The following is a 19222-nucleotide window of genomic DNA, read 5'->3' as shown; positions in this document are numbered from 1 at the left end:
ATAACGAGAACGATATCATGAGTTATATACATTTCTGGGATCAGTTATTATATCTATACAGTCTTCAAGATTGCAACAAAAGAAGCAACCGTTTCCGAATAACTTCAATCTCGAGTCTGCAGTTGAAAAGGGATTGACTGATAAACATTATCAAGAAATAAAACCATCGGAAGTGGTTTCCAATGAACTGCGATCGGCCTTGCTTGATAACTTATCGCGTTTCGTGTGTATGCAGCATGAATGTATTTCTTGGCCACAGAATATGCCAAAAGAGAAACCCCCGCGTTTTTCGAAAGCCAGTTTCCAATGCGCATGCGTGCGTAGGTACGATTATCATATGTAGATAGCATAAAGTACATACAGGGTATCCTAAAAATATTGTATACTTCCTTATATTCTCTGAAATCATTTAAAATAACTTGTTCTTTTGCGAAAATGTTCTCCACGGCTTCGTTAAGGAGTTATTAACGAAAAACACGGACCAATCAGAACGCGGCTACGGCGAACGGATCGCGGTTTAGCCAATGCCAACGTCAATTTCAAATGATCTCAGGAATCGCCCCTTCCAAGTACAACATTTTTGGGACATCCTGTATAATTGTTGTAATTTATCTAGATATATAAAACGTATGTTTGTATTAATGTACATGTATGCGTATTTTAATACATAATTTCGTATTTTTGCTTTTTGTATTTAAATATAATTTAAACATAACGTTTGTCTTAATTGTGTGATCACATTCAGTTACGTACACAGAGTACAATGTTTGAGTAACGTTCAATTCGTGAAAGTGTATGTATTCATTAAGCGTTAATATACAATACTGCCGTGCTTTCCAACGTTTCAGATTTGTAGTATACAGTCCCAGCTCTCTTTATTATCCAATGACTTAAAGAAAGAGATGGAAATATCAATTTTCAGAAGCGGCAACGTTTTCTGTATGTGATTCGTCAAGGTTATCGAATTTCTCAAACATGAACATGAAAGTTCGCCACAATAGTTTCCCATCTAATGCACTCCATGACTCGATCATTGTTGGCGCATAGCACCACGAGAGAGCGCGCTTTACTCAGTGAAAAAAAATGGTAGTTATTTGGGTGTAGTCGGGCGATTTTCTGCAACACAAATGTGAGTACCGGCTGACTAAGGAATTACGAGTGCTGTTTGTCAGTGCGTCGCAAAGCTAATATGACCGGGTCTATATCGGAGGTAATGGAACTCTCGATAACCGAGCGGGTATCATACGTATTCGCACGAGACCGCGATACTATGTAGGTATTGTTGTTCACGCATCTCCGCATGACAAGTACTCGCGGTCTTCTTCGTGCATTTTATCAGTCAAAAATCCGGGGTAGGCTCGTGACGTTCCTGAAGGATGGACAGATTTGAATCGATAAAGAGGCCTGGAAGTCTCTTGCCGCAGGACAATGCGTAAAATATGCACTGACGCGATATTTTTGGGATAGATGTCACATTATCTTCTTGGTGTCCGACTATATGCGCGCGTACGAATATGTGTGTGCATTTATTTGATTTGCGGTGTATGTGTGCGTGAGTGTATATGTGCCTGCGCGCGCGCGAGCACGCGCGTATGCGTATGGGTGAGTGGGTATATGTGTGTGTATGTGTGTGTAGTACTTCCTCTTCACCCCGTAATACGCAGTCGTTCCCTGTGTACAGCATGCAGTGCAACGGTGTGTCCGTGAGATACGTATATCACAGTATATACGTAAGACCTGCTACTTGCTATATACTGTCAACATTTTTCAAGTGACTGTTCCATGATGCTTGACAACATACTGCGTTATTGACGAAGTAAATTTTTTTTCTCGGTCTCCTCCTCCCCCCTCCCCCTATCCTCTGCTCCCGGTTCATTTTCTTCGTTTGAACCAGTATTCCCGCGGTCGTCACGTTACAGTTGGAGAAATACGAGTGTGTTCACCTTGTTGACAAATAAGAAAATACTTTGTGTCCCTGTAACGTTGAATACGCATACATGCATACGCGCAACCAATACCTATATACATGTATACGTGAAGCACTAATTCTGAGATCGGTTGCCCTCACATTTATTGGCAGTCGACGTGATCAACATTATGCTATTGATGCTGCTAAATTTATACAATCCATACAGCATACACAAACGTTTGCAAAACAGGAATTACATAGTGTCCACAAGAAAGAGACTATGCACACGCGTACGCACACGTACACATACACTCACACGCGGGCGCGCGCGCGCGCAATTCTGCCCTCTGTAAAATAGATTAATTCAAGGTTTATTGATAGAATTCTATTTCAATCACAATGTTCTTGTGCCCCTGATTTTGCTGTTTTTTTTTCGCTTTTATTATTTATGGAGAATGATCTGTTGATTTCGTTGCACTTCTCATACAGTTGCTATGCAATTTGAACATTATTCGTGTATTTAACATATGGCATATATACAACCGCGTATATATTGGCACATAAGTATCATGCGGATTATTAGAAAAATGATTGACATTAAATTGGTTGATGTATGAGAAAAATCGCATGATAAAACAAAGATATGTTACTTTGATCAGTTTCATATGTATGTAGATTTTCCATGTGTCAAAGTGGGATGAATCAATTAGTCCATTGAGATTAACAAATTTTTTATTATTTATTACATACGAAGAAAATTTGTTTAAATTTTCTATATCGATAAATCTTTATTATCGCCTCGTATATCGATAATAAATTTGTAAATTTGAATAATGACACATGTATTAAATAAATTATAAATTCACTTAATAGACCAAGATATGTAATGTTCACATTCGAAATTGAACTAGTTGAGTATCATTTTGTCACTTTTTGAGAATATCAGTTTATATAATTTCATTGTGTAATTTTTTGCAATAATAATCAATGCCCTTCAGTCAATACTTTTGGTAATTGTTGTTATATACGGTTGTTTTTCTTTCTGATTCCAGAATCGTTCAACTTCTTTGGTATTAAATATTTATTGAGTATTCAAAGTAGCAAAATATATACACCAAACAAAAAAGGAAAAAATCTGTGATGAAAATAAGAATCGTAAACTCTTTACACTATAAATACATTCAGTATTTCATAGTTTGAGAAATAATTTTAATTAAACAAAAAAAAAAGAAAGAAAGAAAGAAATACACTATGAACTGTTTTCATGAGAAGTAATACGATAGTAAAAAGTTTCCATAAAATTTCTATACTAATTAAATTGATAAAGGAGTGAAGAAAGATACTTAGTAAGTGAAAAGAAATTTTATAAAGTGAACTCTTTCATAAGTTGGTTATGTGCAATGCCGAGATGCTGCAATGAAAACAAGGCAGTGAGTTCGGTGAGCACCAGTCAGAAGCACAATACAGAGGATATTTTGTTAACGCAAACTCGTCCTTTTTCAATTGGAAATCAATTAGAATTAGATGACGATCCACCGATTGTTGAAAAATCCCATAGAAGAGTACGGTGTGATTTAAGTCCAGTTCCAACAAATACAAGTACTAATTTGAGTATAAAACTTTTAAGCATTAAGGTAAATTTTCAAAAAAAGTCAGATTTCCATTATACTTTTTGATTTCCAATTTTCCATGTTGCCTTCGAAATGACTGTTTGTATCGATAATGTTCCAATTTCAGGGAGAGCGGAACAATCGTCAAGATCATCAGGTGAGCACTGGAGCTGGTGGGTACAGAGAAAAGGAGAAAGAAGCTAAAAAGAGAGCAGCTATAGGCAATACAGTGCGTGGATTCCTCTCATCTGGCCACAGCAGGCAGGACAGGTATAATGATGTCTGTATCAAAATCATGCTTCTTACATTGTCATGTTTTACCTTCTGTCATTTAAATTCTTTGCTGTACTTAAGTTTTTGCTTCTTATTTAAAGTACAATACATTTTATACAATTAATTCACGTATACTTCGAAATTGTTTCTGAATGTTGAATTGTTTCGCAAACTTTTTAAAACTTTTCTAAACAGGGGAGTTAAAAGTATACACACTTTAATGAAGTGCAATTAAGTTTCGAATGAAGGTACACATACACAGGAACTTGTATGCATCTCATCTGTACTTTTCACTTAGATTTTAAAGATATAGGATGTACTTAATACATCATATAGTTTAAAGCATTACAATCAATATCTTTAGAAGCTGTAGGTTTTCATGGAAGGATTCGATTGAATAAATAAATTCATGTTGGAGATTTGTACATAAAGCCAAAAAATATAACAACAATGAAAATTTCATTCTAAAAAAAAACATGAAAATATGAATTGAAATATGTATTTTCAGAATTACTGAGCCTCATCTTGAAGTATGAAATTTTGTATAAATTCAAAGGTTAGTAGATATATGATGTAAATGACTGTTATGCTGCAGTATAAGATTATTCAGTTAGCACTCATCATCTCTGAAACATCAATGATAAGATAATACATCATTAATAGAGTAACACATCATTTACATTACATTCGGCTTACAACTTTTTGGAAATTGCTTCATTTTCATGTTATTCATGTGTTTTTATAATTTGTTTTCGTTACTTGTATAGATGATGTTTAAATGTATTATATACATATCTCATCTTCTTGTGAGATTTGGAAGTAATCAAATGTATCATTCGCAACATTTTGGCATTATGTAATGTAACATGACTTTAATCTTGACACACGCACTTAGTACCGATGAGACTAAAAACCTAATTAGTATTTTAATTTATATTTTTCGCTATTCATATTCATATAAGAGAACGGTTCAGTGCAAAGCATATGCGTATGTGTATAACACTCTCTTAATTTCTTTCCATATTCATTCAGGTGGTGTTATTGTTTTCAAGATAAATTAAACACTATTTTAATTTGCTTTTTGATTAGTCTTATCATCTAGCAAAAATCAGAAATAAGTTTATTCCTTTTTTTTTGTTATACTTAAGCTTGTCTTTTGGAAGTGTAGCCGTATTGCAAATATAATAGATTCATTATTCCATATAAAGAATATGGAAGACGTAAAATTGATATTATGCCAAAGTAATCTTAAACCAATTTTCAATTTGATTTAAGTTAGCTCGCTCTTAAATAGCATTATAATTACGTAGTACCTTCGATAATGTTTTAGGTATGAGACCAATAGGCAACGATCTTCAGGCGGAAGTAGCCTGTCAAGCTTGTGTCCAAAGCTGGTGGCCAGTGGAGGTGGTAATACCCAGGGTGGGATTAGTTTGGCAGTGGGCCACTTAGCCTCTCCGGAAAGTGGAGGCCCATGTTCTGTTGTTACTACTCAGAGAATCCATAATCTCACACATAATCATAAACGCCAAAGAAAATTGTCTATTGTTTCGCAAGCTGGTACTAGTGCTCATAATTCTAGCGATCGAAAGGTTTGTTATATTTTCTTTAAATTCTTAAAGCATTTATCTTTTTTCCATGTTGTGCGACTTTTAACTTTTTCAACAAATATAAGAAAGCATCTTTGTAAAACATAATGTGTAACCCATTTAGGCATCGAGTATTAGTCGTTCCTCTACAACAATTTGCAAGAAACAAATACGAACACAGAGGAGTGATCATAGTACGGATTCATTGTCTATAACAACCAACGGAGTTGCGAGTAATTCACCTTCTTCGAAAAAGAGACTTTTATCTGCTCGCATCTCGGAAAAATCATCCTCTCGGAATCTCAATTCGCCATCTTTAGACAATGAAAATGAGCGCAGTTTCAGTGACGCAGAGGAAGCTATCACTGCGACAGAAAATGTGTTCAATGTCCCAGGTTCTGTACAGTCTTCTGTATATTTTATGGTTCACGATCTTCGACGAGCTTGGATTAACGATTCTACTTTGAAATCACACAGGATCTAGTTCCACGCCTTCAACACCAATTAGTCGAGTGAAATCGAAAAAATCAGACGAAGATGAGACGAGCGTGGAATGTAGCATCAGTGAAGAAGGTGCTGTGTCGTCGCAGAACGCATCAGACAAAAAATTATCATTAGATACTAGCGAGTCAAAAGTAACAACCACAGAATGTTCCGAATCCTCGAAAACTTCGGGCGTCGCGAGAAAAACATCGACGAATAGCATCGACGAGGAAACAATCATACAAAATAAACAAAAAGTATTCTCCACATCTTCCATAAGCGCACGATGCAGTAATAGCGAGGGCAGAACCGCCAAATCTAAAAGTAAGTATATCACAGAAATTCTAATCGTGCAGCACAGTAGTAAGACTTCGAATAAAGTAAATATAGGGAAAAGTATAGACTCGTCCATGGAAACGTCCACGAATTCAACAGGTAATAGTAAAACTAATGAAGAGGTGAAACGGAAAACGTCTACCGACTCGTCGAAGTCTACCAATATGGCGGAGAAAGAGGGTGTTGCTAAAGATTCCGAGGAAGATGCTGTTGAGGACAAGAAGGAGGCTCAACCGAACGAAGAAGTGGTGAAAAGTTCGAGATTTGTGACGTCGAAAGTGTCGGAAGAGATAGTGGATACCGAGGGAAAGGATATGGAGACACAACGGGAAGAAGAAGAGGGAGAAGTGACGATATACGACGAAGATGACAATGGCACCAGTATCAGCGATATTGTTGCTGCACAAGCACTTCATGAATCTCTGAGTAAACTAGGGAAAGTACCACCTTTAGATACCGATATGGAGAATGTTAAGGAAATGAATATCGAGGACGAGATCAAGACGGAGAAGGATGCCCAAAAGGACGTCGTGCAGGAAGAAACGGTGGAAGGTTTTATCGGTCCCTTGCTCGACGAAAATTTTAAAGCGGACGAGAAATTATCGCAGAAAACCATGGCTATGGAGGAAGTTCGAAATTTATTGATGAAAGTGAAAGTTCAAAATGTAGAAGATGATGACGATGAGGAGAAAGCTATAGGTATATCACCGGACGGTAGATTTTTGAAATTCGAGGAGGAAATCGGAAGAGGCAGCTTTAAGACTGTATATAGGGGTTTGGATACTCAAACTGGTGTGGCTGTTGCCTGGTGCGAATTACAGGTAAGACGAATTCAATCAACTATTTGTTGTATATAAAGCTTTCGGAATTTACATTTTTACATATGCTTCTCATTCAGGAAAAAAAGTTAAACAAGACAGAAAGACTGAGATTTAGGGAGGAAGCAGAAATGTTGAAAGGATTGCAACATCCAAATATTGTTAGATTTTATGATTATTGGGAAGTTACACTTACGCGTAGGAAATACATTGTACTAGTCACTGAACTTATGACTTCAGGAACATTAAAGACGTGAGTTTTCCACTGCATTATACATATAATGTTCAACGATTTTATAGGTGTGTCGTACTAATTGATTCGATCAATTTTTTTGCAGATACCTAAGACGTTTTAAAAAAATTAATCCGAAGGTAGTAAAGTCTTGGTGTCGGCAAATTTTGAAAGGCCTTAGCTTTTTACATTCGAGATCACCGCCAATTATTCACCGTGATCTGAAGTGCGACAATATTTTTATTACTGGTACAACGGGGAGTGTCAAAATTGGCGACTTGGGTCTTGCTACTTTGAAAAATCGAAGTTTCGCGAAGAGCGTGATTGGTACACCTGAATTTATGGCACCGGAAATGTATGAGGAGCATTACGATGAGTCTGTTGACGTTTATGCATTTGGAATGTGTATGCTCGAAATGGCTACTAGCGAATATCCATACTCTGAATGTACTGGACCAGCGCAAATATATAAGCGCGTAGTATCGGTAATATAAAATTAATATCAAAATATCAAATTTATACCGAATCTTGTAAGTGGCCGGTTAACATTACATAATATTTTTTATTTTTCAGGGAGTAAAGCCACAGAGCTATGACAAAGTGGAAAATCCAGAGGTTCGAGAAATCATTGAAATGTGTATTCGGCTGAAGAAAGAAGAGCGACCGTTGGTTAAGGACCTTTTAAATCATGAATTTTTCGCGGACGATGTTGGGTTAAAATTGGAAATGGTTTCACGAGACTCGGCGGTAGCGGACGCGGAACTGTCCCGCGTTGAATTTCGACTTCGAGTATTGGATCCTAAGAAGCGTACTAATAAGCATAAAGAGAACGAGGCGATACAATTCGATTTCGACATCCAAGCGGACAACGCGGAGGAGGTAGCCTCGGAGATGGCTAAGTCCAGCCTGATCCTCGAAGAAGACGTTAAGGCTGTAGCAAAGATGTTAAAGTCCCAGATCACTACTTTGTTACGGGAAAGGGAAGAACGCAAAGCCAAAGAAGAAAAAGAACGGTTAGATAGAGAAGCGGATACCACTACCACGGCTAATGAGAATTTACTGCAACAACAGTTGCTGCTCCAGCAAATGCAGCTGCAACAACAACAGCAGATCCAATCCAACATGGGCATTCAGATGCAGGGTGCAGTACAAATGCAATTACAACAAAACCAAATACCTCTGCAGCCGCAACAACAAATGCAACCACAACAACAAATGCAGCCACAACAACAAATGCAGCCACAACAACAAATGCAGCCACAACAACAAATGCAACCACAACAACAAATGCAACCACAACAACAAATGCAGCCTCAACAACAAATTCAGCCGCAACAACAAATGCAGCCGCAACAGCAAATGCAGCCGCAACAGCAGATGCAGCCGCAACAGCAGATGCAGCCGCAACAGCAGATGCAGCCGCAACAGCAAATGCAGCCGCAACAGCAAATGCAGCCACAACAACAAATGCAACCCAGTGCGCAACCATCCCAACAACACAGCTTACAACCACAGCCTGTTCAATTGGTGCAACAACAGCCACTGATGCAGCAACAAACCTCGGTTGTTCAGCCTCAGCAGGCGCAGCAGATGCAACAAGTTCCTCAAGTTTCCCAGCAACAAGTTCAGTATCAACAACAACAGTATCAGCAACAATTGCAACAGCAGTATCAACAGCAACAATCGTATCCACCGCACGTCTCGCAAAACATAAACCCTACTTCATCCCAATGTTCGACGCCACAAACCGTGCAAACACAACCACAATTTCCTCAAGTGACTCAACAGATACAACAACAGCAAATTCAACAGCAGCAACAGATTCAACAGCAACAACAGATCCAACAGCAACAACAAATTCAGCAGCAACAGCAAATCCAACAGCAACAGCATATCCATCAGCAGCAACAACAGTATATACAGTTAAATCAGATGAACGTGCCGCAACAGATGAGTCATCAAATGCAACCGCAAATACAGCCGCAGCTGCAATCGCAAATACAAATGTTGTCCCAGCAACAGCATGTGCATCAGCAGATGCAACAGACCCAACAAGTGCAATATTCTCAGCCACAGGTGCAGCATGTGCAACAAGTGCAACAAGTGTCTGTGCAAAATCAACAGTTTTATCAACAGAGTGCTACGGGAACTTCTGGGTACAATACGCAGCCTATGTACCAACAAAATATATCTCAATCAATGTATCATTCATACACCACCCCTAATCCAACTGGTCACGTGGAGATACTATCAACAAATCAGCCTACCACTCAAATTTATTCTCATACGAGCATATCTGCAAGTACAGGGCCACCAACTTCACAGCCTTACATACAGCAACAACAACCATCGGGCCAGGTCCCAGTATCCGTACCATCAAGTATTAATATTCAAAATTCATCGACGGCAACACTCATACAAAGTGCAGCGACTGCCACGATTCCAAACATTCAATCTGCGTCCGCCATTCTTCCAAATGGCGGGCATCAGTCGCAGCCCCAGCAAAATGTCTTGGTTCAGATGCAATATCCGCAAACATCTAGCGTACCCACTTCCGTATCTATGTCATCTGGAATGAGTATTCCCGCGCAGTCCACAACAACTGCGCAACACCAGCAACATTTTGTCCCAAGTACGGATCAAATCTCTACGGATAGATCTTCGTTACCCAAGCAGGATACAATGGACTCTGTGCAATCGTTACCAGCTGATTTACCATCTGCCATTCAAGATCAAGTGAATGCACCTAATTTGACTAATGCTACGGGCCAAGCAACAGTACCGAGCGAAGGGTAAATGAAGCAATTCATTTCAGATTAGGTTTTCTCGTTTAAGGGGCTATGTACCATGAAAAATAGGGTTAAAAGAATTTTTCTTTCCTGAAAAATCACTTTTATTATAAAATGTGTATATATATCTTAAAATGTACACTGTACATTTTATATAAATGGCAGCTATTTCAATTGCGAAGTCTGATTTTTTAAGAAAAAAACCATCTTTATTTATTCGTAAAAAAAAAATTGTAACACTTAAAGAAAATATCCTATGACAAGTACTAGATAATTGTATAATGAACTCTGTGTCAAATTTCAACTTCATTGGGTTATTACTACATTGCATGTAGCTCCTTAAACAGTATAATATAATATAATCGTATATAATAGTATAAATAAACACTAGGTCTATTGAGATTGTAAAGATGATTCAACAAATTTATTTCTTTGGGTATATATTATTAAAAAATGGCTACCAATTTGGATAGGCAAATTCTTGTTATTTTTATAAAGTAACGTAAAATAGTCACTTTTATTGTTCCGTAATCCTAGTGTTAAACATGACCAAAGTGTTTTTAATTAAAATTTCGTACTCTTATAGAGTTACTCAGGAAAGTTCGGAGAATGTTTCTTCTGAGAGGAGCAGAGTGAAAAGATCCGGTACTAAACGAAAGAAACCTGGTATTAAGTTGACTGTTTTATCAGTAAGCAGTGGCGAGGGTCAATCTGTGACTGTTGAGTGTCAACTGGACACGAGCAAGCAGAAAACAGTGACATTTAAATTTGATCGGGACGATATGGTACCCACTGATATTGCTAACAATTTGGTAAGCAAACAATATAATCGTATTAAGTAAATATTTAAAGAGAGATGATAAACGAATTGTTTTATTTGATTACGCAGGTAGCTGAAAATTTGTTACCTCAATCTCAATGTGAAACGTTCGTCGAGTTGATAGAAGACATCGTCAAACAGTTACGTCTGGACCCTACAAGAGCTTTACCTTTGGTGGCACATGGTCCTCCGGACCAGTCAGCTGGTGGTAGCCCAGTCACTAGTCGGCGACCTAGAGATCGTGACCACAGTCTTGATACAGCTAAGGTAACAGTTTTCTTTTCAACTTTCTTGTAATTCTACGAATTATGATCAAACTTATAGTATGAACTGATCAATTTCTACGACCAAATTTCAAGAAAAAAATATTACTTAGTAATTAAGGACCCGATACACAAAAGTCCATATTACGTATTTAGGAATTTAAGTATAGATCTAAGATTAATGTAATTGTCTTTATTCGAAGTTTATTTCTTGAACGCAATGAACTTGCACAAGGTAAGCTACAGTCACTCGTAATAATATTTAGACCTTCTTAAAAAGACGGTAACTTTTTTAATATACAATTTGGATTTTTTTTTTTTTAGAAGTAAGAACAAAGAAATTTTGAAAAAATTGAAATTCGTCGAAATTGACGCAAATCTATAAAACTTATTTTTTAATTTTCCAAAGACCAACTTTTAGCATTTTCTCTGCAATTCCGACCAATTGTAATCTTTCTAAAATTTCTCAAGAAAAAAGATCCAAGTCGTATGGTCTAATATCAAAAAAGTTATTGTCTTTTTAAGAGTGGTCGAATATCTTTACGAGTGACTGTATAAGAAACAGGATTTCTAACTATCCTTTCTAAACTTAAGAATATACAGAATGCATTATTAAATTGATATTTTTAGCAAACATCTTCAAACGTACTATTTTTGAACAATTAAATTTTTATATGTTTCACAAGCTGATAAAATTGCTGAGTAATGTATGTATTAAATTGCTGATTAATGTATTAAAATTGCTGAGTAATGTATGAACTCAACATGTATACCACATAATTCCATTAAGAAAGAAAGAAATAAGGGTATGCATATAATTGGTATGTATCGTTTTGGACGCAGCAGGTGAGACATGGCTCGCTAACTCGTCAAAGCAGCCACCGATCGTCGTACAAAGTCCATCGTAGACACCGTTCGGTGAGTTCATCGACCCCGGCGAAACCTCTTCCTGTTTTTCCCTATATTTCGTCGTTATAGTCGTGGTCGTTTGTGCATCCTTTTTGAACTCACGATATACATATACGTATTGTGTTCGGACGTTCGTGTATCTTTTTTAAGGCACATCGGTATCATATGACGACATCTCTCCCGTGTTTAATAAGCTCATCACGTAGGCAGTTCATAATACAATGTTTGGAATATTTAAGCGAGACGTTTCGTGCTTTTATTTTTATGCACATGTTGATCTTTATGTTTAATTTGTATTTTAGATAGTGTTTCAGGAGAATTCTAATCCCCTCGCTAGACATATTAATTCAAATGACATGTATTTCGCAGAATCCCATGCGAATCTCCAAATATATAATACCAATGTTGTAATTTGTAGAATGTAAAGAGCAAAGTAGCACTTGTTTCAAGTGGTTCTGTTAAATATTGTATTGCATCGACATAGACCTTGGTTGCTAGGGATACAGTATGTGTGTCCTCCTTTGAACGTTTTATATTTATTTGTACATTTTAAGTATACTCTGTAATAGATTGGTTAGTTTGTAACACAGCCTTGTTTTGTTCACGTGCGTTGCAATCATTTTGTGAGACCGACTTCGGCACGTTCACCTAAGCAATTATACGTTGTATGCTTCCAGAGAGACGAAACATCGAACACTTCTACACCAACGAAGTTGTTGCCGATTGATCAGATTATTTCTCATATAACTGGCGCCACAACCGAGAAGCAGCAAAGCGTCCAGACACCTGACAGCCAAGTGGGTCTTGAGAACACGTCGGCTGAAGCATCCAGACGATCATCTACCTCCACGCAGAACACGGACACGCTGACACCGACTAATTTACCAAGCGATCCAACCGATACTCAAGAAACCGTGGTTAATGTAACGAACGTGGAAGCAGGCTTAGAACTGCATAATGTGCTCAAAGAGGATAAATTCTATCAGTGCACCACAACATATACTCAGAGTTCACTACACGATGCAATCGGAAACCAAGGGGGCGAGACCGCGAAGGAATCTGTGCCCCAGGACACAACCGATCTTCAAGAAAGGGAATCGAGCAAGGAAACCCAGGCAGATGTTACAGCTACAGAGGTAGCCACGCTAACTGCGCCGCTCCCAATTCGAAAAATCTCTCGATTTTTAGTTAGTCCCGTAGTCGAGCAGAAGATTCTCGCTAATGAAGAGGCGGAATCTAACGTAGAAAGTGTTGACAAAGCTAACGTTTCGGCAACACAATCGAATTTAGTGTCCCAAATTAGCGTAACCGATGAAGCACTGGCAAAGCATGACGAGTTAGAAGTAAATGTTTTAGAAGCGCAAGCCGCTGTCCCTGAGAAACCTAGCGTCGAAACTGTTATACAGAATACTCAGTATGTTTCGGAACAAGTAGATTCAGGTCAATCATTACAATTGGGCCAACAAACGATCGGTCTGCAGAACACTGTGCAAGGACAAGCAATGCCATCGATGCCGCAGGTACAGCCAAACATTAATACCATACAATCTAGTCCGCATAATGTGATCGTACCAGGATCAACGATGGCGCACCAACAGTTGCAGCAACAAATGCAACCTGTACCCCAGAACATTATGGTTACAGTTCAAAAAGATTTGCAAACACAATCACAAATCCCCCCGAACAGCGTTAACATGCAAGGACAATATCCGAATCAATCGATGCAATGCAACGTCCTGTTACAACAGCAACACAATATAACGCAGATGCACGTTCAACCGGAACTTCAGCATCAAGGACAGATGCAAGCTCAACGGCCAATGCAGCAATTCCATCCTCAACAGATACCGCATCATCAGTATGTGATACTTTCTGGGCCGATCCAACAGTTGCAGCCGGCAACGATGGTGGACGAGAGGAATCGCAGGATATCAAATATTTCGACCGCGTCGAATATGTCGACCGATTCGCAAATGTCTGAAATAGTCAATCTCACGGACGATAAGAAGCAATCCATGGTTGTGCCTAGTTCGTCCGTGCATCACATGCAGCATGCTCAACTGATTTCTCAACAAGAAGGTCAGAACGTTGCACCTCTACCGCAAGCTATACTGGACCCGACGCAACAACTACAAGCAACTCCCCAAAACATGATGAATGTTCCATCGAACGTGTCCATGCCTGTTTCAGTTCCTGTCCAACAAGTCGCCACTACAGAAGTTGCTCCGAAAGTGGTAGTTAAGACAAAGGAAGTGTCGTCGACCCTTCCAGACCTGGCGCAAAATTTAGCGAATATACTTTCTAATCCGAAATCGAAATCCGCGACACCTCACGGTATGACCAGCCACGAGCAAACTCCGGCTGCGAACATCCCAGCAGCTACGGTACTCGACTATAAACCCACTCTCCAATCTGAACAGTATTTCCAGCCTATTCAACCGGAGGCGAGTCAGATACAAATGCCATCTCAGGTGCAACATAATTATCAACTGAACATAGTGCAACCAGGAATTTCGCAAACGTTCCAACAAGTCTCGCAGCAATCTCAACAAACGCAGATGCCTTTGCAACAGACGATGCAACAGAATCCGGCCCAACAAATGGATCCTCAGCTGCAGATCACACAGCAATGTTTTCAAGGAGTTCAAACGGTGGTGCAAGGAAAATGGATTGCTACCTCCAATCAGATTATACAACAACACTCCGGCCAAATAAGGCATCCTCCGCAGACTCAGCCACAGTTGCAACAGACGATCCCTGTGCAACAACAAATTATACAAGATATCCAAAATGTAGAAGGTTTCAGTCAATCCGATCAGTCTCAGCTTCACTTGAAGCTTCAGGAACAATTAGTTTCGGGTAAAACATCGGAAATGGAGACGCAGGAATCGATTACGACAACTGGGTACGTACATGCATCCTTGTCGAGGAATTAAATTCATACTAAAGTTTTTCTTTTTTTCAAACGTTAGGCGGATCAGTGCTGAATATCACCTGTTATCGGAGGCTGAAAATTCCAGCCACGATGTAACCCCTGAACACACGATCGTTGAATCTGTGGATTCGACATTGTTTGCACAAAACCAGGCGTTACAGCAACAGCAGCACAGAAAACTGAGTCAACAAAATTCATTGGATAAAGTCCCAGATGCTGCGGCTGGAACAGGTCCGCAGACGATAGCAGATCTTCATCAGAAACTGGTGCAGCTAACCAGTCAGCCATCCGAAGCACTCAACGTAGGAACTCCGCCTATCAGTTATCCAGCCACTCCTCATAGCAATCAAATAGTAGGAGGATACGATGCGTATATGAACTCTTTGCAACAAAAGTTGGTTAATATTGGCATGCCGATTTCAACCACGCATGGCGTAGTAAGTATAAATTGTTGCATATGAAATGCACAATTTTGAACAATGAGTCAATGAATTATAAGCTCCTTGATTGTATTATAGTAGAAATTGAATTTTCTGGTCATACACGTTCGTCTCTTATAACACTATCATCTCCATTTTTTAACTTTTGAAACATTGCATATCGCCAATGTGTCTATTTTATCTTTCATATAAAAAGCATACACGACAATCATATTGATTGACAGTAAAATAAACTTTGTTTAAAAATGAAATTTGATATCTGAATAAAAAGTGGAGATAAGACTTTAAAGATCAGCTTCATACCATAAAATGGTACATAATGAGCCTGCAGGCTATAATAATATTTTTTAATCTAAATGCTCCGTAACATTGTTACTGTTACTACAAGTGGTACGAACAATTTTTTATAGGGTCCATTGTCACCTCAGACAACAATACAATCATCGACTTCCTTGGCCGATTCAAATGTTACAACAAACGTCGAGGCTTTAGCTTTAGTTCAAGACAGTTCCATCCACCAACTTGCTTTGTCCCAAACGGTAAGATTAGAAGACAAGACCTAACCGAAATAATATCGGTTCTTTATCATTGTTTCAATCAGAATCGATATATAACAGTTTGAAACAGTCATTTCTGGAACCTCATCAGTCCCTGCTTCGGCATTATATTGTGTATATTGTGTATTTAGCATGTAGATTGCTCCTTGGATAGTCCAACGCCGGGAGGAGGTACTGCGGGATCAGAAACAATGAGCCCCAGCAAGGAAAGCATAAAGGTTCGAGCCCAGAGGCCAGGATCTCGTCTCCAGGAGTTGGAGCAAGAGTTGGCAAAAATTCATCATAGAGGCTCGATACTTTCAACAGCTTCTCCACAGCCCATGACTCCTCCTGTTTCTGTGGTTGGCTCTATTCAATTACAACCGTCGTTGCAGTCTACTCAAAATTTATTGACCACCGTTCAACCCACGTCGACTGTGCCAGTTGCCACTGTTACCCCCAGCGTGATTGCGTCGCGTTCTGACACAAACACCCCGGTGCAAACGGAGTTCCAGGAGATTGTATCGGAGGTATGTAGGCACATCTGTGTAATCGAAGCTTGAAGTCGTTGGTAAATATTCTCGAAAAACACTGTAAAAACTTGGAACGATCTAAAAGTACTTGTAAAATAATTATACAATTTTGATAGAAGGTTAGTACAACGCAACCTGTTAGAAAAATATCAAGGTTCGTCGTTTCCAAGGTCGCAGGTCCTCCTAACAATGCTGCTGGATCAAACCAGCAACCATATGCAGAGGATCCAAAGGTTTGCCATGCGGAAGACACACAGGGTAAGGCAATTAACTTACAAGGAAACGTATTCAAGTGACACGAGCCGATTTTAATGAAACTTTTGTGAGCAAGGTAGTTCTTAGAAAAGTATTCGACACATGTTTTTTTATCGGCCATGGTCCAAATTGAAGGGGTTAAAAACATACGTAAAAGTTTCACTTGAGTATGTTCCCTCGTTAGGTAAAAATAAATATTGGATTAAACCTAGCTAATATTCTCTGGAATTGTAGGTACACCAGTTCAAGTGATTCATAGTCGTGAAGGTTCTATACCGCCCATCCAACCTATCCAGTCTGCTGTTAGTGGACCTACAGTGGAAGCAAGTATCCAGTTGTATTCCACTTATATTTATCGCCTCGACAAATTTCTGATCGTTGCTGTATTATTTGCAGCAAACGGAGAAGGACGAAAGATTTTGGACGTTGACGCCCAGCGAGGAATACCAACTACTTATAAAAAAGTAAATTGGCTTTCTAACAATTAGGTATTAAAACTCTTCGGTTTTTTTTTCAAATTATTTCTTCTCCTTTTAAAGACAAACTATGGAGTTAGAGACGCTGCAAAGAAGACACAGGGAGGAGTTGGAACGTTTTCAGCAACACCAGCTGCAACTATTGATCCAGCAACAACAACAAGCGAGTGCGCTTCATCAGCATCACCATCAGCACCACCCTGTACTTTATCACACCGTCGCAACTAGCCTAGCGGGTAAATCATCAATTTTTGTTTTCTTATGTATAAAGTCATTTTAATGGGTCCTGTAAATCTAGTGTTATAATCCCATCTGACCATTGCCATATTTCCATCAGTTCTTGTAATGACACTGATCTTTTTATTTAATACAGGACAAACTAGACTTCCAGGTACAGAAGACTATTTAATGTTTAACACAACGCCTCAAACTCCATTGCAAAAAGCTCCGAGTAATTATCCAGATACCGACGAGACGTTACGGTTAGCTATGCAAAAATTGAAGCAAACACCTTTGCAACTACAACCGCAGCAGGCAACGGCTGGAATACCGCACGCTTACGTTATTCCGATTCCAGTAGTGCCTTCTGAAACTATGCAGAACATGCCCTCACAGCAGTCTAGTAGTTACACAAGTGATATCGCCGACTCGTATGACTCTACGCATAGTTCTCTTATAAATTCGGCCCAGTATCAGTTCACGCCTATAATACCGGACGGGACGAATATCGCTATGTCCTCCACTGGATCGTTAGTCACGCCTATTCCAATATCGAGCTCGACGGGTAGCGGTGGTTACATTCAATACCACGAGAACCAAACGTTACCAAATTTCCAAACGTTCAGCTGTACGCCGCACGGCGGTTTCTTTCTGCCGGCTGGCTACAGGCTGGTATATGCTCCTCAACCGGCATCTCAGTCCCAGCCAGCTACACCGGCAACTCCGCACATAGGGAATTCTCATGACGGCACGCCGCCGGCGGAACCGTTGCACGCAAATACCGACAATTCAGCAGCCCCTCCTTCTCACACCGATCAATAACGTAATTACAAGCAAGCTATATTATTCTCTATTTTTTCAATTTATTCGTTCTTGTAATGCAGCGACACCCCCAAACTTCTAGCCGGAGCTAACTGAAACGTGTTTCGTTTGGCGAATTGGATTTCTCAGATCGAAGAGATGTTTATGTGTACACTGTAGATTTCATGCATTTATAACAATTATCGATCGTCTACACCACGGTACAGTTTTATTTCCTTCAGATTACAATGAAGCCTTAAGAAAGAAATGAAGTCCATAAACATCTACATTTGCATAAACGTCCGCAGTCTACTGATTGTTACAAGTCCAATTGCAAAATTACGTCTCCATATTTAGAATGTCTTTTTTATTTTTAGACAACATATGTTGTTTACTTTATGCTGAAGTAACGTCGATGCCCATGCGTTCGAGCGTTTAAGACGTTCATAGAGTTTGGGGATGTTTCTGTAGATTCTTAATTTAAACTTGTTGCCCCATGTCAACTAGTATGAGAGATCATACATTACTATTACGATTGTTATATTATAATATAGTTTTGCTAAATACGTATATTGTTACCCTCGTCCTTGTTGGATGTTGCGTACGTAGGGAAGGAGGCTCGAATGAAAGTATTTAGGATGTACTCCGATGGTAGTATAACATCCGCGCGTTAATCGTTGGAATATTCTCATCGTGTACGCTCGAGCATGATATTGATATTCGATACGTGTGCCTCGCAGCAGATGTGAAATATAAGGCTCGTACGCGGAGAATATTTTAAATGGATTGAATTATCTGGACATAACGTGAGCAAAAAAGACGGAGAGAGAGAGAGAGAGAGAGAGAGAGAGAGAGAGAGAGAGAGAGAGAGAGAGAGAGAGAGAGAGAGAGAGAGAGAAAAAAATAAAAGAAAAGAATGACAGATTGGAAGTTGAGGATAGAGGCCTTTACCTGTACTGTGCTTACATAGCAAATATCCTTGTTTAGTGAGAAATG

General features: G+C 39.1%; 1 protein-coding gene across 10 annotated transcripts; it reads left to right on the top strand.

Moving 5' to 3' along the window:
• Window positions 1–1025: 1025 nt before the first annotated feature.
• On the top strand, window positions 1026–19068 carry Wnk (Wnk kinase). 10 transcript variants are annotated; one of them, XM_076794924.1, is made up of 22 exons: window positions 1051–1210; window positions 2962–3543; window positions 3647–3789; window positions 5123–5384; window positions 5506–5776; window positions 5859–6188; window positions 6300–7021; window positions 7099–7271; window positions 7357–7735; window positions 7824–10042; window positions 10626–10851; window positions 10929–11126; window positions 11966–12040; window positions 12709–14936; window positions 15004–15403; window positions 15817–15945; window positions 16095–16472; window positions 16592–16733; window positions 16965–17053; window positions 17127–17194; window positions 17270–17442; window positions 17580–19068. In XM_076794924.1, the coding sequence occupies exons 2-22, from the start codon at window positions 3310–3312 to the stop codon at window positions 18245–18247; spliced, it is 9507 nt and encodes a 3168-aa protein (XP_076651039.1). In that variant the 5' UTR covers window positions 1051–1210; window positions 2962–3309; the 3' UTR covers window positions 18248–19068. The 10 variants fall into 10 exon arrangements, with proteins under 10 accessions (XP_076651034.1, XP_076651039.1, XP_076651037.1 ...); XM_076794922.1 differs by having other exon boundaries at window positions 6255–7021; XM_076794921.1 differs by having other exon boundaries at window positions 6246–7021.
• Window positions 19069–19222: the final 154 nt, after the last annotated feature.

The sequence above is a fragment of the Halictus rubicundus genome, chromosome 10, assembly GCF_050948215.1.
Source record: "Halictus rubicundus isolate RS-2024b chromosome 10, iyHalRubi1_principal, whole genome shotgun sequence".
NCBI lineage: Eukaryota > Metazoa > Arthropoda > Insecta > Hymenoptera > Halictidae > Halictus > Halictus rubicundus.
The sequence above is the reverse complement of the archived record's forward strand: the minus strand, read 5'-3'. Positions and strand labels throughout refer to the sequence as shown.